This window comes from Zalophus californianus, chromosome 5 (assembly GCF_009762305.2).
Source record: "Zalophus californianus isolate mZalCal1 chromosome 5, mZalCal1.pri.v2, whole genome shotgun sequence".
Lineage (NCBI taxonomy): Eukaryota > Metazoa > Chordata > Mammalia > Carnivora > Otariidae > Zalophus > Zalophus californianus.
The window spans coordinates 59113293-59134330 of record NC_045599.1 but is presented as its reverse complement, the minus strand read 5'-3'; the positions used below and the strand labels follow the sequence as shown (position 1 = coordinate 59134330).

General features: G+C 34.7%; 1 protein-coding gene across 2 annotated transcripts in view; it reads right to left on the bottom strand.

Annotated features, from left to right (window-relative positions):
- Nucleotides 1–21038, bottom strand: part of SCAMP1 (secretory carrier membrane protein 1) — a 114482-nt gene that overhangs the window by 41177 nt on the left and 52267 nt on the right. For both annotated transcript variants that reach the window (XM_027606066.2, XM_027606067.1), the window contains exons 4-6: nucleotides 19615–19723; nucleotides 16649–16777; nucleotides 12430–12589 (exon numbers count right to left, since the gene is read on the bottom strand). In XM_027606066.2, coding sequence (XP_027461867.1) covers nucleotides 12430–12589; nucleotides 16649–16777; nucleotides 19615–19723 — 398 coding nt within the window. The remainder of the gene's footprint in view (nucleotides 1–12429; nucleotides 12590–16648; nucleotides 16778–19614; nucleotides 19724–21038) is intronic.

Here is a 21038-nt window from a genome sequence, read left to right as displayed (position 1 = left end):
GGATCGAGCCCCGCATTAGGCTCCCTGCTCAGCGGGAGGCCTGCTTCTCCTTCTCCCACTCCCCCTGCTTGTGCTCCCTCTCTCGCTTTCTGTCAAATAAATAAATAAAATCTTTAAAAAAAGCTTTTTTAAATCAACTATAAAGTTATCTTTTTAGAGAAAAAGCTAAATTAAATTTTCTGTTAAAAATATCTTAAATTATGTTTTTAAATTAAAATATTAAAATATGTTTTTCAAGATGTTAAAATGGTGTTATAGTTCAATTATATTTAATTTCTAATTCCAGTGAGCAGAATAATCCAACATAAAAGGTGTAATATTCCCGTGGATATTAAGCATGTTACAAAGAAATGACAAATGAAACAAAACAAAACAAAAACCCTGTCTAATGCCCAGAGACAGCTTACTTTTAAAAAGTATACCTGCAAGCAGGTTAGAAACAGTCAATCCATCCTAGCAACAAGTAAAAAGCTAAACTGAAAAATCAGCAACTCTTCTTAAATCCCAAACAAAGTGAGGTCACAGAGCAAACTGCTACCCGAAAACTGGAGAGGCAGGTAAATACAGAAGATCAAACCTTATAGGAGAGAAACCTCTGCAGGAACCAGTGCCAGGGCAGAAAAATCTCAACTGTAATTGAATTGCTGGAGGCTCAGAACAAACAGCTCTTGGAGTTAAAATCTCCAGGAGACCTAGTCATGGAGGAGCCCCACATGTTTGTTTTGTTTTGTTTTTTAAAGATTTTATTTATTTATTTGACAGAGAGAGAGAGAGATAGCGAGAGCAGGAACACAAGCAGGGGGAGTGGGAGAGGGAGAAGCAGGCTTCCTGCAGAGCAGGGAGCCCGATGTGGGACTGGATCCCAGGACGCTGGGATCATGACCCGAGCCTAAGGGAGATGCTTAATGACTGAGCCACCCAGGCGCCCCGCCACATGTTTGTTTTATCACCAACAGCTCAACCTGATTCTCACAGTGAAAATTGGAGAAAATCCCCTCATGCTTGTGGCAGGAGGAGGAGAAAAGGAACCATTTGGAAATACTCCAAAGCACTCTGTTCTTAACAAGGTCTGCCCTCAGGAGAAACTAACCAGAGCCTAATTTGCAGAGGGCTTTACTAGAGCCTAACCCACATTAGGAAAGGGAAATACCCAACTCCAACCAATTCTAAACATACTGTCCCATCTAAGAGGGTAGGGAGCTTGAGAAGCATTGGTGAAGCTCACAGTCGAGGCACAGGCTCCCTAAAAGATACCTAATCTTAGCTTTAAAGAGTACTTCCCCTCCCCCACAACCCTAAGTCATATTACTAAAGGCAAAATTTACAGCAGTTCCTTTTACCTAGTACATCAAGTCTACCTAGCAAGTAAAAATTACAAAGTATATGAAAATGCAAAAAATACAGTTTGAGGAGACAGGAAGCTCAGATATGGCTGTGATGTTGGAATTACAACAGAAATTTCACAACTACGATTAATATGCTAAGGCCTCCAATGTATAAAGTAGACAGCATGCAAGATGAAATTAGCAATATAAGTAAGCAGAAAGATGGAGAAACTAAGAAAGAGCAAGCAGAAATGGTCAACGTCTAAAAACCACTGTAGCAGAAATAAAGATTGCCTTTGATGGGCTTATTAGTAGATGGGGCATGGTTGAGGAAAGAATGTGAGTTTGAGAACATCTTGACAACAATCTCCAAAAATAAAAAGCAAAGAGAAAAAGACTTTTAAAAAAAATTAAAGGATATCCAAGGACTATGGGACAACTACAAAAGTTGTAAAATATGCAAAACAGGAATGCCAGAAGAAAAGAGAAAGAAAGAATATTACAAACAATTATGACTGAGAATTTCCCCCAATTAATGTCGATTACCAAATAACAGATCCAGGAAGCTCAGAGAACACCAAACAGAAGTACATCAAGGCAAATTATATTCAAACCAAAAAACTCAAAGATAAAGAAAAAATCTTGAAAAAAGCCAGAGGAAAAAAACACATTAGCTACAGAGAAACAAAGGTAATAATTACATCCAATATCTCCTCAGAAATCATACAAAGAAGTAGACAGTTCAGTAAAATATTTAGTGTTGAGGGAAAAAAAAAAGCCACCAACCTACAATTCTGAACCCTGTAAAATTATTCCTCAAAAGCAAAGGAGAAAAAAATGACATAAAACAACAAACAAAAATTGAAGGTATTTGTTGTTAGTAGACCGCCCTTGCAAGAAATATTAAGAGAAGTTTTACAGAGAGAAGGAAAATAATATGTCAGAAAAAGATCCACCTAAAGGAAGAGCATCGGAGATGGAGTAAATGAAGGAAAAAGGCTTATCTATGTGTAGATAAATGCTTACATATAAGTGACAAGAATGAACACAGGAGCGAAAATCCTTAATAAAAAATAGCAAACCAGGGCACCTGGGTGGCTCAGTTAAGCATCTGCCTTTGGCTCAGGTCATGATCCCAGGGGTCCTGGGATCAAGTCCCACATTGGGCTCCCTGCTCAGCAGGAAGTCTGCTTCTCCCTCTGCTCCTCCTCCACTTGTGCTCTCTCTCTCCCCCTCTCTCAAAAATAAATCTTTAAAAAAATAGCAAACCAAATTCAACTATACATGAAAAGAATCATACACCATGATTAAGTGGGATTTATTCCAAGGATGCAAGGATAGTTTGACATTCACATATCAAAGTAATAAAACACATTAACAAAAGACAAAAATCATATGCTCATCTCAATAGATACAGAAAAAGTATATCACAAAATTCAACATACATTTATGATTAAAAATTCTGAACAAAGGGGTACCTGGGTGGTGGCACAATTGGTTAAGTGTCTGACTCTTGGTTTTGGCTCAGGTCGTGATCTCAGTGTCTTGAGATCAAGTCCCACATCATGCTCTGTGCGGAGTCTGCTTGGGACTCTCTGTCCCTCTCCCTCTGCCCCTCCCCCACTCTAAAATAAATAAATCTTTAAGGAAAAAACTCTCAACAAAGTGGGTATAGAGGGAATATACCTCAACATAATACAGGTCATGTATGACAAGCCCATAGCTAACATAATATTCTATGGTGAAAAGCTGAAAGCTTTTCCTCTAAGATGAAGAACAAGACAAGGATGCCCATTCTCACCACTTTTACTCAACACAGTATTGGAAGTCCTAGTCAGAGGCATCCACAATGGAAGGAAGAAATAAAACTATCATTATTTGCAGATGAAATTATTTTATATACAGAAAACCCTACAGACTCCACTGAAAAACTGTTAGAACTAAAAAATTCAGTAAAGTTACAGGATACAAAATCAATATACAAAAATCTTTTGTGTTTCTCTACATTAACAATAAACTACCAGAGAGAGAAATTAAAAAAATCTTATTTACAGCTGCATAAAAAATAAAATACATAGGAATAAGTTTAACTTAGGAAGTGAAAGACCCTTACACTGAAAACTGTAAAACACTGATTAAAGAAATTGAAGACACATAAAAGTGAAAATACAAATAAATGGAAAGATACATCATGCTTGTAGATTGGAAAAATATTGTCAAAATGTCCACACTCCTCCAAGCAATCTACAGATTCAAAAAAAATCCCTATCAAAATTCAAATGGCATTTTTCACAAAAATAGAACAATCCTAAAATTTGTATGGAACTACAAAAGACCTTCAATAGCCATAGCAGTCTTGAGAAAGGACCAAGCTGGAGGCATCACGATCCCTGATTTCAAACTATTATTAAAAAGCTATAGTAATTAAAACAGTATGCAAACACATAGATTAACTGAACAGGACAGTCCAAAGACAAATCCATATATATATATATATATATATAGTCAATTAATGTACCACACAAAGGAGCCAAATATATACAATGGAGAAAAAAGAGTCTCTTTAATAAATGGTGTGGGGAAAACTGGATGGCCACATGCAAAAGAATGAAATTACACCACTATCTTACACCATACACAAAAATTAACTCAAAATGGATTTAAGACTTGAATTAAACACCTGAAACCATAAAACTCATATAAGAAAACATACGTGGTAAACCCCCTGACATCATTCTTGGCACTGATTATTTGGATTTGACACTAAAAGCAAAAGTGACAAAAGCAAAAATCAACAAGTGGTACTACAACAAATAAAAAGCTTTGGCACAGCAAAGAAAAGGCAACCTACTGGATGGGAGAAAATATTTGCAAATAATTTATCTTGTAAAAGATTAATATCCAATATATACAAAGAACTGATACAACTTAACAGCAAAAAAAAAGAAAATCCAATTAAAAAATAATGGGCCTAAGATCTGAAGAGACAGGGGCACCTGGATGGCTCAGTGGGTTAAGCGTCTGCCTTCGGCTCAGGTCATGATCCCAGGGTCCTGGGATCGAGCCCCATGTTGGGCTTTCTGCTCAGCGGGGAGCCTGCTTCTCCCTCTCCCTCTGCTGCTCCCCCTACTTGTGCTCTCTCACACACTCTCTGTCAAATAAATATTTAAAAAAAAATCTAAATAGACATTTTTCCAAAGACACACAGATGACCAACAAGTAGATGAAAAAGTGTTCAACATCACTAATCATCAGGGAAATGCAAATTAAAGCCACAATCATTTATCACCTCTCACCTGTTAAAATGGCTATTATCAAAAAGATAAGAAATAACAAGTGTTGACAAGGATAAAGAGCTGTGCACTGTTGGTGGGAATGTAAATTGATGCAGTCACTATGGATAGCAGTATGGAGGTTCCTCAACAAATTAAAAATATAACTACTATATGATCTAGCAAATCTACTTCAGGCCATTCATCCAAAGATAGCAGAATCATTATCTCAAAAAAACATCTGTAATCCTATGTTCATTGCAGCATTATTCACAACGGCTAAGGTATGGAAACAATCTAAATGGCCAACGATGAAAAGAATGGTTTATATACAATAGAGTACTACTCAACATTAGAAGGAAATTCTGCCATTTGGGACTATATGCATGAACTTGGGACAGCATTATGCTAAATGGACTAAGCCAGATAGAGAATGACAAATAATGGTATCACTTATATGGGGATCTAGAAAAAAAAAAAGTTGAACTCACAGAAACAGAATAGAATGGTGGTTGCCAGGGGATGGGGGAAATGGTAGATATTGATTAAAAGGTATGAATTTTTAGTTATAAAATCAGGAAGGTCTAAGGATCTAATGTAGTGTATAATGACTATAGTTAATACTGTACTATATAATTGAAATTTGCCAAGAGGGTAGATCTTTTTTTTTTTTTAAATATTTATTTATTTTGACAGAGAGAGAGAGAGACAGTGAGTGAGGGAACACAAGCAGGGGGAGAAGGAGAAGCAGGTTCCCCTCTGAGCAGGGAGCCCGATGTGGGACTTGATCCCAGGACCCTGGGACCATGACCTGAGCCGAAGGCAGATGCTTAACAATTGAGCCACCCAGGCACCCCAAGAGGGTAAATCTTAAGAGTTCTCAACAACAAAAGAAAAAGGTAAATATGTGAGGTGATGGATGTGTTAACCCAAATGTGGGAATTCTCTCATAACATGTATGACTATGAAATCATCACGTTATACAATTTAAGTATAATTTTGCCAATTATACCTCAAAAAAGCTAAAAAAATCAATGTGAAATGAATATATTTGGAAACAAAATAATAAATCAGAGAGAATTCATTGCCAGCAGACCTATATAAAAACAAATGAACCACAGGGGCGCTTGGGTGGCTCAGTTGGTTAGGTGACTGATCCTGATTTCAGCTCCGGTCATGATCTCGGGGATGTGGAATTGAGCCCCGAGTCAGGCTCTGAGCTCAGCAGGGAATCTGCTGGAGATTCTCTCTCTCTCTCTCTCTACCTATCTCAGCTCCTCCTGCTCACACTTGAGCACGCTCTAATAAATTTAAAAAAGAGAGAGAAAAAGTAAACTATATTTAAAAAAACAGAACTTATTGATCTAAAAGGCAAAGAAAGAAAAAGGTATATAACAGATATGTTTTATACAGCAAGCACTACATATAAATACAAGGCAGAACTCTGGAGAACAGTATGGAGGTTCCTCAAAAAGTTGAAAATAGAGCTACTCTATGACCCAGCAATTGCACTACTGGGTATTTACCCCAAAGATACAAACAGTGATCCGAAGGGGCACCTGAACCCCAATGTTTACAGCAGCAATGTCCACAATAGCCAAACTACAGAAAGAGCCCAGATGTCCATCAACAGATGAGTGCATAAAGAAGATGTGGTGTGTACACACACACACACACACACACACACACACACACACACACACACTGGAATATTAGGCAGCCATAAAAAAAATGAAATCTTGCCATTTGCAACGACATGGATGGAACTAGAGGGTATTATGCTAAGTGAAATAAATCAATCAGAGAAAGACAATTATCATATGATCTCACTCATATGTGGAATATAAGAAACAAAACAGAATATCATAGGGGAAGAGAAGAAAAAATAAAACAAAATGAAACCAGAGAGGGAGACAAACAATAAGAGACTTACTCATACAAAACAAACTAAGGGATGCTGGAGGGGAGGGAGTAACTGGGTGACAGACATTAAGGAGGGCACGAGATGTAATGGGCACTGGTTATTATATAAAACTGATGAATTACAGTCCTGTATCTCTAAAACCAATAATACATTATAGTTAATTGAATTTAAATTAAAAAAAAAAAACTCCAATGACAAAAAAACAAACTATTTACAGTAGCCTCTGGAGGAGTGGGAAAGGGGATTCAAGTAAAGGGGCCCTGAGAAATTTTCTTGGGTGAGGTAATAATATACTGTATCTTGATAGGGTTTGTGAATTCAGATTTTACATTTAAAAAAAAACACACACGGGGCACCTGGGTGGCTCAGTCGTTAAGCGTCTGCCTTCGGCTCAGGTCATGGTCCTGGGGTCCTGGGATTGAGCCCCGCATCGGGCTCCCTGCTCAGCGGGGAGCCTGCTTCTCCCTCTCCCACTCCCCCTGCTTGTGTTCCCTCTCTCGCTCTCTGTCAATTAAATAAATAAATAAAATCTTTTAAAAAATAAATAAAAAATTAAAAACACACAAGAACAAACCAAAACAGTAAACAAATACTGAGTTTAGTTACTAATGTCTACAACTTACCCTGTAATGCATCCATATGTTAGTGACAGAATCTAGATGGTGTATATATGGTGTTCGATATAAAATTCTTTCAACTTTGCTATTTTTTTGAAATTTTTCATAATTAAATATAAGAATTATTCCTCTTCAAGAAAATAGGAGGCAGATATAAATCCATGTAAATAAGTAATTATATTAAATATAAACAAAAAACTCCAATTAAAAGACTAGATTGTCATACTAGATTTTTTTTAAGTTTATTTTTATCTCTCAACACAAGGACCTACATACACCCTAGTATAAATTATGATTTCCTCTAGCTCAGACTGAGGCACCAGAGGACAATGAACTAAAAGCAGCAAAGGATGATTTCTTACAAGGAACAGTTTTATGGATCAGAAGTAAATAATAAAACCTAACACAAAAATAAAACATTAATTCCAGCTACCATTTTTTGACAACCTATAAAACCTAGTATTTTGCATATATTATCTCTAATCCTTTTATCAACTCTGCAAATATTATCCCATTTACATTCAACAAACTGAGGCACTAAAGTTTTATACTGCATTTTCCTAGGAGCTCAATACTTTTAAGCAGAGAAGCCAGGATTCTTACACTTTTTCAGTATATTTCCAATAAGTAAGCTTTTTCAACAAAACACTGCCTCATTAATAATGACCTATTATCTTAAAGTATTTACATAATGCTTAGTCATTTGTGGAAGCATAAAATTAAGATCAGAGTTACAATCTTTTTAAAATATGTAAATGACAAAATGACAAGTCCAGATTTAATTTTGATAGCTATTAAACTTAACTTTTAAAAACACATATACCTGAAACTTCTCTACATTGACCTTCAGATTCAGGTGGACGGATAACCTTATGAAGGACAAAGTCCTGTAAGTATAACAGTAAAACCAGTTTCTTGGTGGAAAACTAAGATAAGTCATACAGTACAGTATTTTACACAGTTTGAAACCATCTTTTTCATGAACATTCTGATATTTCAATGGTGCCAATAAGAACAGGGTTTTTCACCCCCTGATTTCAGAGAAAAATATTTATCAAAAACTGATATCCTCAAAAAGGTAATCCAAGAAGACTAATTTGAAGATAACTGATCTTATATCTTGAGATATAACACAAGGTATGTCACCAATATTAAATTCCTTTGGAATTCAAATATTCTGGGGGTGCCTGAATATCACCCAATTTTTATATATAAATTTTACTAGCCAAAGCTTCAGAAATGCCTACTTTCAAATCAATTATACATTTCTAAGGGCAAGTACCATGTCTTCTTTGTATCTCCAGCTTAGTATATGGTCATTATTCAATGAGTGATTCATTTAACCTTAGGATACTTCATTATTGTAAAGCAGTTGGATAATATAAGTTATTTATCTTAATATTTATGTCCCCCTGAAAGAATCCAGTGAACTCAATAATGAGCATGCAAATAAAATACTAAAATAGAAACCCAGATGACACTGGAAAACCAACTTCTCATGCATAATAACTAATTAAAAAATGATTATTGCTAAATATTCTACCTTTATCACATTTTAAAATTATGTGTAATTATTATGATGTGTTATATGTGATTACTAGATACAATCACTTAAATGTAGATTTAAATTTTCCACTGGGCTTTAAAAGTACTACCAAATACTTTAATTCAATCTAAAAAGGCATTGTATAATTCAGTTAAAACAATTATATTTTTCTTCTCAGATTAGAGTTAATATAAAAAAAGGTTTATTCAGCCATATTATTGAGCAAATTACAACAAATTCTTAATAACAAAGTTACCTGTTAACCTTCAAAAAGGAATTTGAATACTAAATTTATTTACTTTTACCCTGTGAGCCAGAGGCAAAAGAGATAAACCACATATGGCAATTAAAAATGCAACTCCAAATGACTAAGGTACGTTTCTATTGTATTCTAGAAATAAAGGCTTCCTGATATGTCCTCTAGTTATTTTTAGCACTCCACCACAGAGCTAACAGCTACTCTAGAAACTTGAAATTACCACCATCCACAAGAAAAAAATAAATTCACTGAACTAAAAAAAAGAAAAATCTGATCACATTCTCAAACCTAATGCCCCTAACTTCTATGTTTGCAATGACTAGTTTATTCTAAAATCAATCCTTGCCATGTTTTTCTTACTGCTTACTATTCCTTTTTTTAAGTGGGGGGAGGGCAGAGGAAGAGGGAGAGAAAAAATCTTAAGCAAGTTCCATGCCCAGGGAGTGAGCTGTGAGCTGGAGGCAGGGCTTGATCTCACAACCCTGAGATTATGATCTGAGCCAATATCAAGAGTCAGACGCTTAACCAACTGAGCCACCCAAGGTGAGCCTTATTGCTTACTAGTCTTTTCTTCACTTCTAGGGGGAAACCTGAGAAATAAAATTCAGGAGATATTTAAATAATCTTATGGCAGAAGAGGCAAATATACCATTAGCCAGAGAAGAGTAAAACCTGAAAACTTTTAGGGGCAACTAGGTGGCTGCCTCTCTCCCTCTGCCCTTCCCTCTGCTTGTGCGCTCTCGCTCTAAAATAAATAAGTAAATCTTAAAACAAAAAAAAACCCTGAAAACTTTTAAAAAGCATATTAGCTTCACTGCAGCATCTGATTAATAAAAACTAAATGCTTTCAATAACAACTTCTCTCAAGAAACCAGTGAACCTGGCCTAAAAGTTTGTAGCTACCCATTTTCTACTGACTTACAAAGTATGTTCAGAAACTTGTTTTCATTTCTTAATCAGTCTTGAAACAAAATATGAAACACTGCATATCCTGATTCTGCCCTTTCTCAAAGGCAGTAATCCCTATCAAAACTGATCTAAAATAAAGCATTTATGGGCGCCTGGGTGGCTTGGTTGGTTGGGCGACTGCCTTCGGCTCAGGTCATGATCCTGCAGTCCCGGGATCAAGTCCTGCATCCGGCACCCTGCTCGGCAGGGAGTCTGCTTCTCCCTCTGACCCTCTTCCCTCTCGTGCTCTCTATCTCTCATTCTCTCTCTGTCAAATAAATAAATAAAATCTTTAAAAAAATAAATAAAAAATAAAATAAAATAAAGCATTTATGTGATTAAGACTATTTAAAGCCCTATATTTAATATCAAGAATCACATCCAATGTATCTGTGTTTGAGATTTTCATATTTAAAGGAAAAAGCTGCCATCAATACAGGTTTAACAAACTACTAGATACAGCAGGAAAGACACGTGGCAATGTGGATGAAAGAAATGCCGAAGTTACATACTGAGAAGGTATAGTAATGATGTAAAATACTTTAATTTCAACTTTCCCCATTAAATATTATTCCTCTCAGTTCTGCTCTGAACAGGGAAACCCAGATAATTAACATATTTGGGATAAACTCTAAAGGACTGAGATGAAGCTAAGAACTTAGCCTTACATATTAATAATGACAGAAGTAAAAATGTTCCACAAAGCATTTTTATTTCAACTGGCAAAGAAAGGAAATAAAAGGAAGCAAATGACTTCAAGTAATAAAAGGCAGAAAGCTGGTTTTTAGTAGTTTGTTTTCGCTACATTAGTCATAGAAGGTTTAAAATCCAAAGTCATTAGTCTCGTGTCACTTATTTTTTTTTCAGATTTTATTTATTTATTTATTTAAAGAGAGCGCATGTAAGAGAGAGAGTGCGCACCCACGAGCAGGGGGAGGGGGAGGGGTAGATGCAGAGAGAGAAGCAGGCTCCCCACCCAGCAGGTAGCCCAAAGTAGGGCTCGATCCCAAGATCATGACCTGAGGTGAAGGCAGACGCTTAACCAACTGAGCCACCCAGGCACCTCCTCATGTCACTTTTAAAGTCTCAAAAACAACCCTAATCCTACCCACTGGCATCATTACAAATATATTAGTAGCATGATGGAAGTAGGCAGGCAGAAGCCAAAGCCAAGTGTCAAAAAATTAAAAAACCTTGTGAGCCAGGCTTAGATAACAAGGAAAAGAGCAGCAGTAACTCTCTTCCTAGGTCATGGAAAGAGTAAATAGGTCCTTTTTATTCCTCTCCAAGCCACATCCAGAGGAGGCACCTCTCCCGATTCCTTGATAACTAACCTCCATATTCTAATATATTCAAAGATTCTTTCCTTCGTCCATCCATTTTCTTCCCTTCATTCCAATTCTAACCAATTTAGTTTTCTGTTGAATGACCCCTTTTCTCCCCAAATTCCCTCATCTTATTCCTTTTCCGTCTGGGTTTGTTTTTTTTTTTTATCTGTTTACATATCTGGGTTTCTAATTCCACAATGAAGGAATATAAACTGTGGTTAAGCAAAGAAATTCTATGTTGAAATGGAAAAAACAACAACAACAACTGAATGTGGCCCTCTAATTTCCCCAATATAACATCTGCACCATACATACCTGTTTCCTAGTAATGCTGCCCCCCTCACTCATGAGAGCTAAAAAAAGTTCATTACTCACAAATAAGTTTACTCAAAAATAAGTTGATAAATGTTGCATATATGGAGTCGTAGAGAACTATTATCTAAATCAGCACTTCCCAACATTTATTTAAAGCAATAGTTCAACAAGGTGTTCCACAAAAAAATAATGCTTTCATAGTCAAATCACAAATCACACTAGGTTCTTAAAAGAGTCTAAGAAATCCTGAAGCGAAGAAATTTAACTTTATTATCCAGCTTTTCCCAAACCTAAGTTAATGAGTCCCTTTTTTGTCAACATTTATTAATACCTCACAGAACATGCATTTAGGAAATATTAATCCTAACCACCGATTAAAATATATCATGCAAAATATTATAACCTTATAATCTTAATGGTTCTCAAATGTGAGAACTTTTGAAAAGCCAAAAATGAATTTACATAGAAAATAATTAGCTTGCTAGGTAAAAATGACTCACTTTAAATATCATAGGTATACTGACCTTACCTAGGTTCATTTAAGAATTAGACTTTAATCACCATTTGTGACTTTTTTTTGAAGGGGAATGAAGAGCAAAATTTTCTTTAATGTCAAGTGTATCATATGAAATATAATATTCTACAAATATTAAGATATAAGACTATTGTCATTTATTTATTTTCATGTTTGATCTTCTCAAGTGGGAGAAAAGAAAGAGATTTTGTGACTTACAAAACCTAATTACTACAAAGGCATATTACATATGAATTTATCAGAATATATGTTACACAATAAAAAATTTTAGTGAAAATGTCAATTTTCCCCTTAAGGTTAATTACCAATTATTTACTTCACAGGTTTTAAAGAGTATATTTCAAAGTACACACATTTTACCTGAAAGCTCCGTAAAGTGGTCTGTACCAACAGACAAATGAACAAGGAGTAAAAAGCAAGAACCACAGGATACTCAATCCAAAATCAACCCCTCTTGTAGGATCAACACAAAACCAAGCCAAGCATCCGAAGATATTTAGAAAGAGTGTTACAGCGTGGACTGTGGAATCAAAAAACAAAATAGAAATGTTTACATTCAATTTATGAATTCATTCAACAAAAATTGTAAATGAAAAAATTCTTTCTTAGAGCAAATGTATTCCATCCCTTGTTTCTAGTTAGGATCTTTCAAAAAACATCGCTGTTTCTTACACATTTGATTTGAAAACAGTATATACAGGAAAAAGAGTCCTACTATATGTAATGTTTGGGAACAATTCTTCTGACCCTCTCCTGATGGGCAATTACCAGAGAAACACTGCCTTAAGGGATTCTTCCTTGAGAAGGAAACACGTGATATGCCTTTCTGATCCAAGGCCCCGCCAGGGAAAGAACCAGGACTTTGGAGGAAAAAGATCCTACACTCTGAATTACATTTTTACAGAGTAGGCCTGCAGACTCCTCCCAGAGTAGACTATACAAGGAGAAGAAAACTGGAGAAGTGCCCTGTACAATCTCACTGTAACATTTTTAAGCAATTAATTAGAATCACTGAACTAAAAATAACAATACAGTAGCAATTTCAGGGACTGTATAGTCAATCTCTCGGGAATATTCTTCATAGGGTTATCATTTTTTAAAATGCTGGGATAAATATGGTGTTTTGGTAGAGGATTAAATTTACTTTTAAAGAAAGGAAATAATGAATTTCAGCTGCTGTGGCAGATCTTTCTTTTAATTAACACAGTTAATGGAAAACTCTTCATATGTTGTTAATAATTACATATCCAGAAAGACCTAAAACAAAAAATCCGAGTACCATCTAACTATACTTTGATCCTAAAGAACTACATTTACCCATTATAATTAATAACTTTTAAAAAAGATTTTTAAGAAGTTTATTCACAAGCTGAATTAAAAGAAATAATTTTTTTTCAAAAGTTAAAATAATGTTCAATGTAAATTAATACAAGAAAAATATACCAACAAACTACTACTTGAATTAAAAATAAATGAAAAACCTAGTAAATCCAAATACAAAAATCTCAACTTACCTTAAAAACTTTAAAATCTTTTCAACTTAAATAAAAATAGTAATTAACAAAACAAGATAAAGACATACATTATAGGGTGCCTCTATATTTGCTTAAATGACTAGCTAAATATACAAACTCTAGAGTAAGAAAAGGGCACTAGAGGAAGAGTGAAAACATCTGGGTTATACAGATATACTATTGAGCTAATCAACCTCTACATTTCAATTTTTCAGCTACAGAAATACAGGAGCTCTTCCACATTTAAAACTCCATTCCATTCTATTACACAAAGAAGACTCTTTCTTATTAACTTTGTTACCATTAGGAGTTCTAACTCTCACAAAAGCTAGCTTACTAATAAATTTACTCACAATCTTCTGTCTCAAAATAAAAGTTTTTGTCAATGGCTTAAAAACAGATTTCAAAAGACCATGAAATAGAAAGTTACTATTTTTTAACATTAAATATCATCCAACTGCCTAAAAAAGTTTTATATATTCACATTACAATTCAAATTTCAACCTTAAGAGAATTTTTAAAGGTTTATCTCCTAATTTGCCTAAGAAAATATGGATATGTGTATTTAAGTTTCATTAAAAATTCTTCCAATTATTGATAAAAATTTCAATTTAATTTTGTGTAATCTATTAAAATTTCTTTCTAAATGTTTTCAGAGTAACCAAAAACCATGATCAACAAGTCATTTATTTGTACCCCAAAGAAAAGTAAAATGTCCAGGCCTACTTACTAAATAATCCACTTATACACAGATCAAAAAATATACAGAAAGGCAAGGTAATGTGAAACACATGATTCTCTGTTGCTAATTTCAATCCCATTCCAATCCACTTCGTGGATTCTAGGTGTACATATAACACTAAGAAACTTTTAGGGTATTTTGTTTACATGATTTGTAAGTTTTTAAGTTGAGTGATTCAACTTCATAGAAAATTTCCATATGCTTTTTTAAGCACTTAAATCTGTTATTAGTGGACCTAAATTTGTAACTATCACTACAATATTCTTCTTGATAAGCTCTGCATTATAACACAGACACCTAACATAGACAGATTTTAAACAGTATAATTATCTTCTTCACTAATTGATCTTTAAATGGCTTGTTTTCCCTTTTTTTAAGAATATACTCAAAGAGGTTAAGATTCATTTCACAGTGATAGTTCTAATTGCTTCAGTTCCTTTATAGAGTAAAATATTTATTTCAAGTAAGGTACCTTTGAAAGTATATCTTCATCTTATTTGGGTTTAAAACATAAATTACTTCTTCATTTTGGTACTTTGTAGGTTGCACAACATGGAAATCTAGACTCTTGGCTCTGGAGTCAAGCTATCCAACTCCAATCCTAATTGTTGTGTAGTCTTGAACAAGTTACTCCAATTCTCTAAGCTTTGGTTTCCTTATCTTAGGTAATATAATACCTGCTTCATAGTGTAGTTAGGATTTAATAACATCATGTATATAAAGTGATTAGTACTATGCCTGGCACAAATAAATCCTCAATAAATATTCTCTTTCATTATAACTTTTACTACAGTATGAAAGCACTCGTCAGCTCTGAAATCATTAACAGGCTGACACTTCTTGAAAGTGACTTATTAAAAGTGAAATTTAGAAACATCACTGAGCTGGTACTAGATCTTACTTTATTCCAGGTAATGCTTCCTTAAATATTGAGACCTCTTTAAATACTTTAAATAAGAGATTTGTCAACTCAACAGGATTTAGAAAAACTGTATTCTAAAAACCTCAGAAAGTTACATATTTATAAAACAAAACAGACCTACTTTGAAACAATTAGTACTAGTAAAGTAGCCATTCAATTAAAATTAATCACCTTTCCCATTCAATCTCTATTTACTAAATTCCTTGTAGAATTTTCTTCCAACCCTCTATCTCCGCCATCCAAAATATGTTTTTCCACTAGGTCAAAGAACTTATACTTAAAATGTTAGGCCAGGTCTGCCCATTAAAAAATAATTACTATATACATGCATATATTATATATTGATTAAATAAAATATATGGGTTGTTTACATGACATATATAAAATCAAAAGCTTTAATGTTAAAAGTATATAATACTGCCTACACTGGAGATTTAGCAAGATACTAGATCAACAACAAAATCTCAAAGAATAACTAAAGAGTTAAGAATGTACTATCCATAAGGGATCACTACTCACATTCTAAAGTAACTTCACATATGTGAAGAATGCTCTGAAAAGATTTTGAGGAAAACTGTCTCATTTATTTAGGAAGGGGAAAAAACGGCTTTTTTATAATTATACAGTAACACACATAAATTTCCTCCATCAAGAATGTACACTACAAAACCTCCACTAAACCCAGCAGTTATGCAGGTGAGAAGTCATGACAGCTACACCTCTCCTACTAACATAGTAACATTAAAAGGGACTGAGACTACTGTTTGCAATAAAAGTGAAACAGAGAATAAGTGGAAATTCTGTGTACCTAGAACAAACTGTTAACAGCTTGACATTTTACTTTAATTATTACATGAGTTGTAATTATACTCAACACAACGCAAGCACCACAGCCTAAATATATGTCCTAATGTTCTATTTAGTAAAATATCCTACATTAACTATGACTTCCGATAATAAAAGTACTTATCAACCACTTGAAAATGAAAAGTAAATTGTGCTCAAAGCTCTAATAAAAATTATAATAATATTTTATGGCCCTTTTAAAAAGTCATAATGCTTCAAACAGCCTTCATTTCATATAATTTTTTCAAAACAAGTATTACCTAGATAGTATTTTACAACTATTCCTTTTTCCTCAAAAAAATACTATATATGTGACAGAGAAGTCCTTTCCTCAAAAGAATGCCAGTTCTCATATATGCTTTCATATATGCTTTCAGTTTAGATTGTCACATACAGTATAATTTTGCAATACCTAAATATGTTTCACTCTGAAAATTAAGAGCTATACCAAAAAACCTATTTGTGATACTATCCTTAATATCTGAATTCCAAAAAGGGTGGTTTTTGACAATAAAACATAAACTCTGTTGAATATACAATTTATTTTATACTCACACATCCACAAGTAGTACATAATCTTTACTGTCTTCTGGAATTCTACAGGAATGTCTACAGAAAAATCCTGATAAAAACAAGGTCCCACGGGAAAATTGCCAGGGAGAGGTGGCCAATTATTTTTTCTGCCTGCAAATTTAAAAAAAAAAAATTATATTAGGACCAAGATGTGCTATTCTTATTTTTGGTTTCATAATAAATAACATAATTTGTTCTTTTAATAGATGTTTTATAAATCGAATGCTGCATCTCTACATTCCTATATTGGTACAGCTTTGAAAGCCAAGCTTTGTATTTTTAAAAATTTTCCCAAAGGGGGCGCCTGGATGGCTCACTTGTTAAGTGTCTGCCTTTGGCTCAGGTTATGATCCCAGGATCCTGGGATGAAGCCCCACATCTGATTCCCTGCTCCGCGGGAAGCCTGCTTCTCCCTCTCCCACTCCCCCTGCTTGTGTTCCCTTTCTCTGTCAAATAAATCAAATCTTTAAAAAAAAAAAAAAATTTTTTTTCCCCCAAAGTAGGGGCACATGGCTGGCTCAGTTGATAGAGCATGTGACGACTGTTGGATCTAGTGCTGTGGGTTCAAGTCCTGCGTTGGGTGTAGAGATTACTTAAAAATAAATCCTAAAAAAAAAAAAAAAAAAAAAGGTTTTTTCCCCAGAGTTTCACTTTAGAAAACATTAGATGGCAAAATATTTTTTCCAGTGTCATGTAATGTTTAGCAGGAACCATTTATGTACATAAATGGTTTCTAGATACAAGAAACAAAAAAAGAGCACAAAGACATACCCTGTGACTCTACCCTAAAAACAGACTTATTTCTCAAAGTCCCAAGAGTCTGGCTGTCATGTGAAGGTCATGCAGTTTTTAAAATATCTACAATTTCCTCTTCAGCATCTTAAGTGTTTGAATATAATTCCTAGCCCATGTCGAGAGGGAAGAACAGCTTCTGAATCTTTTGAGTTTTCTACTGTTAACTCCATGAAGAAACACACAATTAACTAATACCAAAGAATCAAATTTGGAAATCCCAAAGTCTGAAAAAATATTAAAAATATCCATGTAAGAAAACCATGAAACTAGGAGAAAATATGAAACATGAGAAGGGAGCTAAGGAATTATAACACCTTCAAAAACCTAGAGGAAAAATAAATTCAAATTATGAGGAGGGAAAATGTGTCTTTATAAAGAAATGAAACAGAAAATAGGGCTTGGGAAGCAGTGGGAGCAATAAAAACACTAAAATTAAAGCAAGAAGTCTAAACATTAAAAACAAGGTAAACACAACACCTAAAGGCCACTTCTCATTTTAGAAATTATATGCCACAATTTTTGAAAATTTGATTTTATATACTTTGTATAGGTGAAGAAAACTTTACAGTGGAAAACAAGAATGACCTATGTCTGATTCTTCCCACCATGTCTGTGCTATTTATAATTCTTTCCAAATTTCATATTCATTTCTCATACAAGTCTCACACTATTTGAGAGGAGCAGAGAATAGCAAAGTAAGAACTAGAATCTGAAAAAAGAAGTGCCTAGCAATTTTTTGGCTAGAGGGCATTGGGTACCTTAAACTCTTGAAGACTTGGTAAAATCTGAAGACATCTATAAAATCTTACATTTCTTCATAAATTTAAGAGTAGAAATAACAAGAGAATAATAACTATACCACCCTTCAGGGAATTATAATTAAATGAGTTAATAGATAATAAGTACTTACATGTGTAACATACTAAAAGTCTAACTCTTAATTTCCCGCTCTTTGTTACTATCTTTACTAAAATATCTCCCATAGAAATAACTTATATTAGTCAATACTAAGGATATAGGATAGATTTTATTACAGGTATTTCAGAAACACTGATCTCAAATAAATCCTTAGTTTCTCCTTTTACAGATGTGGTCTCTGATGTTGCAAGCCAACAAAATGGCCAAGGATGAATGTGTCTTCACAAGGCCCTAGGCTTACACACTTTTTTTTAATAGTCTTTGAATATATAAATTTCATTTTTAGTTTTAAATTCCCTAGTTAACATACAATGTAATACTAGTCTCAGGGGTACATTATAGTGGTTCAACACTTCCATACAATACCTGATGCTCATCACAGCAAGTGCCCTCCTTAAACCCCAACCCCACCCACCTCCCCTCTGGTAACCATCAGTTTGTTCTCTACAGTTGTCCTTGGTTTGCCTCTTTTTCCCCCTATGACTGTTAGTTTTGTTTCTTAAACTCCACATATGAGTGAAGTCATATGGTATTTGTTGTTCTCTGACTTAGGCTTACACAATCTAAGATAAGGAAGAAATAGTTCAGTATATTATTGCTGACCTAGCTCTGTCATTCCATCACTATCCTAGACATAGTAACAATGACTTATCTAGCTCTTTAACCCCTTAGCCAGACACTGCTATCTTTCTCTAAGATACACCCTTGAAGTGGCCTTTGGTAGTCACAGTCTAAATAGATTTCATAGCAAATGATCAATTCAGTACTTATTTCTGTGGTATCACTGAGAAACCTGAGGCTTCCCAAAGTCATGTCACACATTTTTTTAATATGATTTGACAGGCATGTTATACTTCTGAGGACAAGGCACATAATTAGAAACAGTAATAAACAAAAAGTAAGAGTCAAATTTAGGGCACACCCTTAAAGCTTCAATAGACTCAAAGAGGGCCCAAGTGCAGAATCAAAGGCTCCTGGCCAAACCCCAAAATTATCATGTTCACATTCACTTTCTGTGTGATAAGGCTAACACTGTTATAATCTATCAAAAGACTATGCAAATCAGCCAAGATCAGAGAGCTACAGAGTAACAAGAAGGAAATCTCCTGTCTGATCTTGCTAGAACAGGAAAAAATGCCATGGCTTTATCCATAAACCAAATGACTTAGAGCTAGCACAGGCATAATTTAAAGTGTTTAAAAGTTATTTTTATTTCAAACTTCTTTGGATACTACCATGTTGACTGAGATTTTGCATTTCTCGTTCTCGACGATCTAATTCTGCTGCTTTTCTTTCTAGTTCTTCTTGGCGCTTAAGAAGCTCAGCTTGGGCCAAAGCATGTTCCTTAAACAAACAAACAAACAAAACATCAGTGAATGAATAGGTTGTCAGAGTTAGAAAATCCGATAACATGCCTATGCTCTCTACTCTCTCTCTCCCTCTACAATGCCAGAAACTTTTTTTTAAGTTTATTTACTTTTTAGTCATCTCTACATCCAATGTGAGGCTTGAACTCAGGACCCCAAGATCAAGAGTCCTACAATGTCAGAATTAAATTCAAATGCTCTTCCAAAATACAGGAATTCAGGGGTGCCTGGGTGGCTCAGTTGGTCATGGGGCTCCCTGCTCAGTGGGGAGCCTGCTTCTCCCTCTCCTCCCCACTCGTGATCTCTCTATCTCTGTTGCTATCTCTGTCTCTCTCTCTCAAATAAATAAAATCTTAAAAAAAAATACAGGAATTCACTCTAGGTTACATCTTCAGAAGACAAGGAAATACGTGACTGATTTTTGTTTGTTTTTAAGATTTTATTCATTTATTTTTCAGAGAGAGAAAAAGAGCACAAGCAGGGGGAGCGGCAGGCAGAGGGAGAAGCAGGCTCCACACAGAGCATGGAGCCCGAAGTGGGGTTTGATCCCAGGACCCTGTGATCATGACCTGACCTGAAGGCAGATGTTTAACTGACTGAGCCACCTAGGAATCCCTGATTTGGGTTTTTCTGGTTATGAAAACCATCAGCGAGAATATTGGGACATTTAGAACAGGACAAAATTCTCTCAGTAAGAGTAGTTAGAGTCCTAATTGGGAAAATAAAATTAAGGTAACCTCTGTGCCTAAATGAGAATGAAGAACAAAGGGAACAACTGAGGCAAAACAGACAAAGTGAGAAAATGACAACTGAATTGCCTCTTAAGAATTGGTTTGAATGGTGCCTAAGGTTTCCAATTCAAGAATATACAGTATCTTCTATTTTAGAAGACAACGAGATGAAAGAAGGATATGATTAAGAAATTCTGGTTTGTAACTCCATCTGCCTTTATGTAATACAAGGCATCCTATTCATCTCCTTTATTCTCCTATTTTTACCACCTGCTACTTCCTACCACTGTCCTTTGCTTAGCCATTACAACTCTTTTCCAATAGTTTATATTATCTTATCATTGGTACTATAATAGCATTGTGCATTAAAGAGTAAACCCAACAAAAGGCAACAAAAATTTCCCTAAAGAAATTGTTCCTCAAGAGGATATATGAATTCAGTAACTGCTAATAACAGTATAAAGTAAATATTATAAGCTGAAAAAGAACTGTATTATAGGGTTGACTAACTAACCCACACTCAAAAGTAAGTTAAAAATTAAATAAGGCAGGAGCACCTGG